Source organism: Eucalyptus grandis, chromosome 8 (genome assembly GCF_016545825.1).
Source record: "Eucalyptus grandis isolate ANBG69807.140 chromosome 8, ASM1654582v1, whole genome shotgun sequence".
NCBI lineage: Eukaryota > Viridiplantae > Streptophyta > Magnoliopsida > Myrtales > Myrtaceae > Eucalyptus > Eucalyptus grandis.
In genome coordinates this window covers 69,806,467-69,817,511 of record NC_052619.1, presented here as the reverse complement: position 1 = coordinate 69,817,511, position 11,045 = coordinate 69,806,467, and the positions used below count along the sequence as shown (strand labels likewise).

The window sequence follows — 11,045 nt, the reverse complement described above, 5'->3', positions numbered from 1 at the left end:
TCCTTAAATAAAAGACCAGATTTTTTACAAAACCAATAGCACTTTGACCATCACTGAAAAGAACACTACTATCATGCTCCTTGTTTATTTTCTTTAGAAAAATTTTCAACCAGATTATCTCCTTGCCATCTTCAAAATAGCAACATACTCTACTTCAATAGTTGAAAGAGCCACACACTTTTGAAGCCTAAACATTGAACTGATTGCAATGCCATATAAAGTAAAAATATAACCCGAGGTGCTCTTCATAGTATTTAAGTCACCACCAAGATCTACATCTATAAAGTCTTGTAGAGTTACACCATTTTTCATAAAATATAATAACATATCTAAAATGCCTCTCAGTTCAACCAAAAAAAAAAATCTCTTAGGTATCTTAATGCCACTTTACAACCTCTCAATGCCTTATTCTTGGATTAGTCATGTATATACTCACAACTCCCATTGTGTGAGTTATATCTAGTCTGGTATACACCATCGTATACATTAAACTACCAATAGCTAACACATAAAGCACTTTAGCTATAAACTCCTGCTCTTCACCTACCTTTGGCAACTACTTCTTCATAAGTTGAAATGACTTCCTAAAGGAGTCTAGGCTTTGCATTCTAAACTCCGAACCTCTCCAACACCTACATTTGGTCGTCCGGATTTCTAATCAAGATATGATTGAATATGATAAGATATAGAATCTTAGGATTTTTTTTATATCCTATCCATTGTTTGGTAAATCGTAATATTAAAGTCGGATATGTTCATATCATATTATATACATTATTTTTTATATAAAGAATATATCATTATAAATAAACCTAAATGTTCATAAATGAAGATGGTGAAAATCCCTCATAACACTATTCCTTAATTTATTTTTAATTTATTTTTCCTCTTTTTCATATTATTTTCATTATTATTTCTTTTTCTTTGATAAAATTTTATCAAATAGTAAACTATACTAACATATAAAATACAAAAATAAAATACAAAAATACCTAAAATATATAATAAATATAAATATATAATTTATAGATTGAATGTTTATTATGAGATAGAATTAAAGTTGAATATATAAATTAAAATAAGATTAATTAAAAAATTATTTTTTTTATTTTTTATTTTAATTTCTTAAATTAGAATTCAAATATTATTTATATTAAAATGTATTTTCAATTTTGTTAATTTAATAATTTTGTTATTCAAGAAAAATAACTTTCTTATTATAGGCATTAGAAATCCTATCCACCTTTATCCCACCTCCCCCATGGGATATTTTATCTTGTCTATATCCTCCTTATATCATACTTTATCATATTATGAGCGAGCACCAAACGTAGGATAAGATAAATCATATCATATTCCGAATTTTATCCCGACTGCCAAACACAGCATTTCAATATACTTTTATTAAGATAACTTTAGATGATCCCAAGAATCCTTCTTTATCTCAAAATCTTTAATCCGCTTCATTATGTTGATCTCTCTCATGCTAGATCCTCATCCATACAAGAATCTAATTTCTTGTAGTAAAACCAATAATCCATTTCACTCCTAGTGAATTAAGTCCTTTATCTCAAAGTCCTTTCCAGGAACAAAAAAAAAACCCTCTTCATTATGTTGAGTTCTTCTCAATTTCAGCTGATTTTCTTTTTTTAATTTTCTTTGCTAGATTCTACAATGAGCATATCATCCACATACAACAGCAAAATCCGTCGGCAAGATTAAAAATATAATAGTCATCAAACGCATTTCTATTCTTTTTTCTATTGTAGAAAGTAAAACCAATAATCCATTTCGAAGAAAAACTCTTCCCCTAGTTTGAATTAGTTACCGCACATGAAGATGTCAAATTATATTGTATCACTATCTAGGAACTTGTTTCAAGCTACACGTGCTTTTTTTTCAACTTGCAGACATAACTTTCTTTTCAAGAATCTAAAAAACTTTATAATTATACCAATTAGATATTCTCTTCTAAGTCACCATAGAGGAATACAATTCTTTACATTCAATTATTTTAGATTAAATTTTCAATAGCAACAATACTCAACATTAGCTTGATTAAAGATAATTTCACAACAAGAGAAAAAATGGATAATTAATTCCTTTTTTTTTTGCTAAAAACCTTTTATTACTAGTCTTACTTTGCACTTCTTATTGCCATCAGGTTCTTCTTTGATCTAATATACCGACTTATTCTACAATGCCTTTCTCCTATCTAGTAACTAATTCAACAGTCAAGTTATGTTCTTCTCAAGTGAATACAACTCATTCCGCATTGTTGACTTCCACTTAATGGAATATTTAACTTGTATTGTTTTTGAAAAGTTTTATAGCTCGCCAGCGCAAGTCAAAAGCGAAAAATGCAATGACCAAAAATACTTCTATACAAGTCTAGATATTCTACTAAATCTTCTTAAAGTGGGTTTAGGTCTATCAACTATTAATTTTTTACACGAAGTAAAGTGAAACGGCCCACCTGACTTTAGAATTCAAGACTCAATCAGACTATCGATGTTCAAAATTAAAGAACTACTGCCAAACGTCTCTTTAAGACTTGTATTCACAACTTTCTCTTTTCTCAATTTCAATCATGATACTGAATTTTCTTCTTTAGGACTCAAAATCTCATCTCATATGGCTTTTCTTTTTGCAATTCCAACAAATTATTTCACCACGAGGTCTCCATTTTCTTCTTCCTTTGGACTTCAATCTACTATAGAATTGATTCTGGACTCATTGATTGTTTCTCCCTTTACCTTCTGTATTTAAAGCAGCATATGGAAATTCATCCGATTCTCTTCTGTGAATATCTTTGCTAAGAATGAAAAAACTTTTTAACCAGATAAACTACTCACTTCAATCATAATTGCGCTCCAACTTTCAAGTAGAGAAGAAAACAAAATTCAAGTTTTTACCTCATCATCAAATTTGATGGATTTGTTTATGTGTTTTGTCACAAAAGCACCATCTATCTTCAGATTGAAAGGACGACGCATCAAAAAAAAATTATTTGATGGAGAAGGCTTCTAATTGCCGCTGTTAAAAGGCAACATTCTGCGCCAACGTGAGACAAATCATACCAAAAGTTTGCGGATCCAACAATTTCTACTCTCCTTTGCTTGATCAAATCTAGTTTCTCTCCCAATAAATGCTAATGCAAGTTCTCTAATACAGCACGGCAGATGCTCAATCTACATCTTTCATAAACCAAGGTTCTTGCCATCAAACCTTTCCCTTTGTTCATATTTTGTTGCTCCCACCATTTTGCCAACTTTTGATACCAATTTTTAAGAACGCAAATCTTTGGAGAAAAAAATAGAAGAAAATAAGCAAATTATTACGGGAAAAACAGAAAAGGGAAACACGAAACCACACTAGACAATCTCTTCACTATTAGTATCAAATACAAGTTTCAACATTACAATTACAAAAGATGTTGCCCTAGTATATAGTAAGAGTCCAACCTCTATTCTTTGCTTTAACGTGAAATTTATATGCATGCCGTTAGTATTAAAAGCTCTGACTATTATACTTTTCCCTATCAATCTCCATAACTCCATCCCGGATCCTCTCTTAATTCAATCCTTGTAAATATTTTCGGTGTGATTCGACATTCCCTATCAATTCTTTCAATTTTCCAGACATTTGTTCCAAAACTAGGAAGTTTTTCCTCTTCTTCTTCTTCTTTTTTGTCATTTTGAATACTAACTATTACTATTATCATACGAAAACAACCCATTAGATGAGCGGGTATGAACTACGGCTTCCCAATTAGAAAGACAATGTCCTAAAGGGTCAACCTGAAAACCGACTCATTAACATATCGGACAACTTCTTTCCGACAATCGTTTTGATCCACATCAGCCAAATTTACTACAACAAACTGCCCCTCTCGTCCGTCCAACAGCTAAATGCTTTGTTCTAGCTTGACCCTTGTGAAGGTGAGATCAAAAGCTGCAACACAGAACTACTCCACAAAGGCACAAGCGCATCTCCAGGAACACGTGAATGTTCAAGGCCGATTGATAGAGGAAGGGACTCAATTTTAGACAGTCACTAGAATCACCTGTGTGAACAGTCACATATCACACACATGATAAGTTTTGAGCCACCTATTAACAGCTTGGGTTTGCTCTCAGCTCATCGTAGTAGGTGGTAAGTAAGTGCAAATGAGCGCTCCATAGCCATTAGCCAGCAAACTGCCTGCCAAGAGCGACTCAAAAAACTGAATTACTATTCAGTTACGATGAACAAGCACATACTGTGCATTTTAGGAACATAGTTCATGGAAAACTGGGCACCTGAACAGCTGATTTTGGATGAGAAAGAACCACAAAATCAGCATCAGCGGGCTTAAAAATTAGCATCCTTCCCATGAAACTGCAGCAAGCCATCAATACTTTCCATGCTAATTTCCACCCAAGTAGCACTTGGGAATAGACCAGCACATGAAGGCCAGCACATGAATTGGGCAGTGGCTGCAACAATCCTAGAGAAGCCAAGTCCTCAATTACTGTAATGTGTGCATTGCCTTGCATGCTTCTCCGAGTGCTTTGTGCCTGAAACAAGTCAATGATCTTCCTCTTAAAGGTCTGCGCATGACCTTTTCTTGGCTGCCAAGGGTGTCATTCTCCAAGTAGAATGAGAATTTATCAATTCCCCGTTCTAAAGCTTCTGAGTCTTCTTGCAGTAATATATCCTGTCCCAACTAGCCTTAGCTTCTCCATGAGAACTTGGCTTCTGCAAAACTCCTATGAGAAAACAATCTTCCTTTTAAAGGTATGCACATTACCTTTTCTTTGGTCCTAAGGTGTCATTCTCCAAATAGAATGAGAATTCATCAAGTCCCCATTCTAAAGCTTCTTAGTCATCTTGCAGTAATATATCCTGTCCTGACTAGCCTTAGCTTCTCCTTGAGAACTTGGCTTCTGCAAATTCCTATGAGAAAATCCTGAACTATTACTTTGTTTTTTCAAAATTGCCTTTGAAGTATGAACTCAAATTTTCAGCTTAGACCCAAAATCAGTTTCAGCCATATGATTTCCATAAAAGTTACATTGCAAGATTATCAGCATGCAATGGGATTTGTGATTTAAACATAAAGAGGCAATCAACAGGTGCCTAAGAGGTCATGCATCTTGGAAACAGGGACCGATGAAATCAACCAGCAGATGATAGATTCTGCCTGGCGCTACTTGCATGCACTTATGTCAGTCCAACAGTCCTTGCTAATGGTTTTTGACCAAAGGACAAGAGGCCACTGAACTGTTTAAAATGATTACTCCATCTGCATGAGAACCCAAAACTAGCAGAAGACAATGTAAGACAAAAGGCCCATAAAGAATACTAAAACATCCTCAAAAGTAATGTTAACTCAAAATGGCAGGCCAGAAAACAAGAGGGAACAGAAATTGATTACCTGATTGCACTAAAATGCAACATGAACATGTTGTCAACTGAATTCTATGAAAAGCAAACAGCAGTGATCCTCACATATTTTATTTAAGTTTTAAAAAAGCAAGGTGCATTAGGTAGATCTCTTGAATAAAGTTAATTCATATAACTTGCATCACACTCTCAATTGCCAATGCATGATACACAGCCTTCATCTGATTTGTTACATCAACTATTCTAAGCCCTCTAATGACTCAGACGTCTGAGATAACCTTGAGATAACCTTTTGAAGTCTAACCATTAATTGACAGCACACACTTGCTTGCTCTTCTTATTTCATGTGGTATAGTTTATTTGAAAGCAACTAGGTGTAAACTATTATGGGCCAAACACTACAGGCTACAGCCACTGTCTAAAGAGAAGCAATAGAAATAACTTTCATCAAATTTGCAAATTACTTTCCTGCATGGAGAAAACTAGTGAACTTCCATTGCAAGCATATATCACAGAAGATGATAACACAGGCAGCAATATCGAAATGGTCAGGCAGTTTTTATGGCCAAATCTGATGCCATGACGAATTCAATCTTTGAGCAGTTTGAAGACCAGTAGTTTATGCATTGAACCATGAACTAGGTTCTTTTAGGGACTCGAGGCGAGTTTTAAAATATATATCCATTCAAAGCTCTAAATAAATATAATTTATTAGAGCACAAAGGACATAAAAATTAAGAACACGACAACATTGTGGACAGCTCAATCATGATGTCAAAGACCAAAGAGTTCCTCTCCAAAAAAAAACAACGGCTGTTTTGAATTCACCCAAGTGTTCTGAGACCGTTCACCCAACAAATGACTTAGGCTGCTTTGATTTAAATAGTCGAAGCTATATCTAGAAAGCTTGTCACCAAATACTTATCCCTTATCAATAGAAGAGCTAAAAATCAACCTCAGTAACTGAGATCAGCTAAATTATATGGGAAAAGAATATCGAGAAATGCACCAAAGAGCAATTACCTCATCACTGTCACCCTTGGGATTATTCCTACCAATATGCTAGTCACCATCCATATCGATCAGTTACCCCATGTGCTCCTCCCACTGCCATCTTTCTATACAAGCAAACGATAGTACATGCATAGATAAAGAACAGCTGTCCCACTGCTCAATGAGCAAACTCAAACGATCAAGCAATGTTATGTAATGGCTAACAAGATAGAAGAACAAACCAACTGCATATAAATACATTTCATAGGCTCTGTCGAAACAAGTAACAGAAGCCACATGTTGAACAATTGTCACCAAGTATTTATCAGCAAGTGATCTTAACATATACAAATTGACTACTGATGAAAGATGGGAAGAGTAGCAGCAGAAATGTAGACAAAAGGATTCCAAATCGATTAAAGATGACTATAGCCAATACTAGTAAGTACTTAGTGTAACATAGTGAAGTGCTCCACCAAAATTAAAGATACAAAATTAAGGGAACAAAAGAATAATAACTTTTCTATTTGCTTGATTGGCAATGACATATTGTTAATCAACAGAAATGCAATCGCAATGATCAAACTAACTACAAAAAAAGTACAAACTCTTCTTGGGAGGAAGATGGCTGCTTTGTGAGAGTTCAAATCATCACAGTCAGTTTTGCCTATGGATTGCTTACGCAAAAAATACCAAACTTTTCATTCAGAGCTTTTGATTGGATTCAATAAGCAGTGCATTGAGGACAATCTGTACAGCAGCATTATAGACAGCTCCATCATAATGCATTCCATCCTCTGTGCACTGAGATCCACAACTCTGGGTTAATGAATGAATGTCCAGCAGCAAGAAATGGCCTCCCGCTTGCCGCAGTATCCTACTCTTATGGAGCTCCATATTGTATGAATAGAAAGCTAGGTCATTCATCTTTTCCCTCTTTTCTTCTGTGTTTAGCATCAAGTTTATTAAATTTGGCATCCCAAGCCAAAACAAATGTTGCGATCTAATTGGCGCAGACCCTGTTACAGGTCCATCGTTGCCCAATTCCCGCGAAAATGGTAATGCTGATACAAGAGAACTACTCAACATCTGTAGTGAAACACCATAATCAGAGGCATTGCTCACATGAAGCATATGCCACAATCCAGAACCCATTATAAGAACATCTGGAAAGTTCACATTTTGCCTGAACCTTAACATCAAATCGGTTAAGTTAGAAACATAAGGAGCCCAAATGAAATCCAACTTCAACCCAATTCCAGAAATCATGATCCTGTAATCGCTGTGCCTCTTGAACAAATCACCTCTGACAGATTCCATCTGATCCGAGTCCAAAACCAAATCCAACAGAGACAGCACGACCAAACGTGCTTGCGAGTCCCCAGCCACAACAACCCATGACCCATTAAGTAGATCCGAAGCATCAGAAGACCGCAGTTTCTGAAAATCACATTCGAGGACGGAATTCAATCTTGCCCAGCTCCACGACAACTCACGGTCGTAGGCAGAGCTCTTGCTGCTGCCATTCATATAGCCATCTGCATAGCTCACGGGTCGCTTAAGTCTGGCCGGCTTCACATCCCATACAACGTCGTGCAAGAGAGAGAGACAAGAACCGCGGCCGTCGCCCAAAACCACCGTGCCGGAGGGGGACATCAGGAAGTGGGAGATCGACGGGAAGTAAGGGGACAAGTGGACGCCCACGGCGAGGGTGATGAAGAGGGCCCCGCTGAAGAACAGCATCTTGTTGCGGCTCAGGTGCCAGCCCGCCATTCCCATCGGCACAAACAGCACCACGCATGCAGCCAGAACCCCCAGCTGCACAGCCCCGATCATCACCACCACCCGGGGGGGCTAATCGGTTCCGATCGAATCGACGCAAAATCTCTCCTTTCGAGCTTTGCCCTCGTTTGCAATTCCGTATTCCTCTAAACCATCAAGAATTCCGCAGAGATCGGACTGAACGGAAACGAGTCGGTTAAGGATGGGGGAGGATTCTTCTATGCTTGAGCTTCACACACCAGCCGACAAGCGTCGATGGCGACGGGGCAACAAGAATCAAGCAAGCAACCAAGCAAGCAATCAGCCAAAAAGGAAGAGGGCCAGACCAGAGCGATGGCAATGGAACAACAACCAGCGACAGCAACAACGTAAACCAGCGACCGGAATTTGTCTACGCCCACGCCGACATTTCCCCACTCCTCTCTAGGGTTCGAGCCGAGCGACCGAATCCCTCACCCGATCACATCCGCGAGCGGCGGCGGCGGCGGCGGCGGCGGCTCCTGCTTCTTCAGACGAATCCCACAGTTCGAGCTCGGTAGGACGATCGGCGACCGCCCGCGGCACGGGGGATCCCGATTCGGAATGCGGCGGTTCACGGCTGCCGTCGATCGGAGCGCCGGATGCGGCGGCGGCGGACGGTACCAATCTCGAGCGACTCGAGTTGAGAGAATCGGATGTGTCGGAGAGAGACGGGAAGGAGAGGCGAGCTATAGCTTGGAGCTATAAAGTTCGCACCTTTGCGCACTTTGCAAGAAAGTACGTTTGGACCTTAGGACCAGTGTTTGATGTTATAAAACTTCTTCGTTTCTCTTTTGCATTTGAGCTTGCTTTTTTGTTTTTGTTTTTTTAACAGCATTTGAGCTTGTTGAACATCTCAATTTTGGACAATCAAGTCTTTTCTCATCATCCGGAGTTAGGGATACCTTTAAATTGTGTCACTTGATCGAAATCTAATATGACATGCCGTTGTTACGATGTGATAAAATAATGAGAAAATTTAAAAAAGAAGACTTGAAATGTCATTATTTTCTCAAATAAATTTAAACGAAAAAAAAAAATTTGAAATGGCATTAATTGTTTTAAATAAGGGGTTGAAGTAGTTATGATTGTTTTAAATAAGATTTGGGTGTTTTGTCCAAATTTTATTCTTTCTTCACTTTTTTTATTTTTCTTTTTCGACGGCCACTAGCAAAGGCCAACGAGGGCTCGGCGAACCTTGGTCAACCTTGCTCGGGACAATAAGGGCTGACCTCACGAATGGTCACGAGGAACGGCCTCTGAGGGGCGGCCTTCGCGAGAGGGAGCCTCCCCTAGGGCAAGGGTCACCTCGTCAAGGCAAGGCCGTCTCTCACTTGTAGCTAGTGTGGGTGGCCCTTGCCTAGCCTTTTGTGGGTATCACTGGTGGCCAATTGACCATTGATGAAGAGGAAGAAAGAGAATTAGAAAAAAAAATGATAAATGACAAAAATATTATTGATCACTAAAAAATTAGGCATTTATTTGAAATAGACATAATTACTTCAGGTCCCTTTTTTGATGCAAACATAATTAATTCGGGCTTTTATTTGAAATAAGATTCATTTCAAATGCTTATTTGAAGAAGTGATGGCATTTCAAGTCTTTATTTAAAATAATATCCACTTCAAATCTTTATTTGGGGAAATAAGAATATTTTGAGTTTTTTTTTTTTTAAATTTTTCCTAAAATAATTTAGAAGAAGAAATATGAAAAAGAAGAAATATGAAGAAGAAACACGAGCACGTCGCCGCCCAGTTTGCCTAACTTCGTTCGGATGTTAATGTGTGTGTGACAACTCTTATCAATTATAAGCGGGGCTCAATAACCTTTTGTCTGTGTCCGGCAAAGGAATCGTTTCGATAATCAATTAGGTCATTGTCGAAATCATTGTAGGTATTACATGGAAAAGGGGAAAGAGGAAAGGGGTTTCGTAAGCAAAGTCAATTTAGAACTTGGAAAGTCTCTTGTCTTCTTCCTCAATTTCAAGTATCTTGTCTTCTTCCTCAATCGAAAGTAAATAGTCTACAAAAGACATTTGATGACAATGCAATAATGGTTTTAGTTTGAGAATTTCTAACTTGCAATGTAATCATGTGTTGATCTTAAAGGGCAGTATGGACCTCAAAGTTCATTAGAAATTTTATTGAATCGTAATAGAATATGAGTTTGGACAAGATTATTTCTACTCTCATTTTGGTTAAGAAATTTATTTTTTCAGTTAACCGGACAAAAATACCTTCTTTTGTTATTTAATATATTGTCCATTTTGCAACATGTTCAAAGAAAACTAGTCTTATTACTGCCGTCTCTTTCAATAGTTTATATATGCGATTGCCATCTTCACTCTAAGAACCATTTCGTCTTATCCCTTCATCCTCATGTCACTTTATTTAAAGTTGTAAACTTTTATTCATCATCTTTTTGAATCACAAAAGGCATATGAGAAGTGAGTAGACTTTTGTTTATGATGTCTTATGAATGCAGAATTAGTTTGGACTAAACTAATCGAAAATTCAACTTCAATCTCACCAATCTTAACATTGTGAGTTTTGTGCCCAACTAAATTAGTAGATTTATGTAGTTAAAGTAGATCACTCATTTGTGATTTTCTTTGAGCTTTTTTCACTTTAAAAAAAATTACAAAATGGGCATTGAAATTCTCTTTACACCATTGTTCCTTTTTAACTCATATGACATTATTTTTTAGGAAATTTTTGAGCATTTCTTAAATTTTGGATTCACTTGCTATGATATTGAATCTCCAAATATTTCATTGAGATCTAAAAATAAGTATGCATTGCATATGACCATGCTTCTAGCAAAATAACCATTTTTCTCCGTATTTTGGTTGATTTTTGTTTCCA

At 37.0% G+C, this 11,045-nt stretch overlaps 1 protein-coding gene across 1 annotated transcript; it reads right to left on the bottom strand.

Moving 5' to 3' along the window:
• Positions 1-4,187: 4,187 nt before the first annotated feature.
• Positions 4,188-8,922, bottom strand: LOC104415847. Its single transcript, XM_010027230.3, has 2 exons — positions 6,412-8,922; positions 4,188-4,938 (listed from the first exon to the last, which is right to left on the bottom strand). The coding sequence occupies exon 1, from the start codon at positions 8,215-8,217 to the stop codon at positions 7,087-7,089; it is 1,131 nt and encodes a 376-aa protein (XP_010025532.2). The 5' UTR covers positions 8,218-8,922; the 3' UTR covers positions 4,188-4,938; positions 6,412-7,086.
• Positions 8,923-11,045: the final 2,123 nt, after the last annotated feature.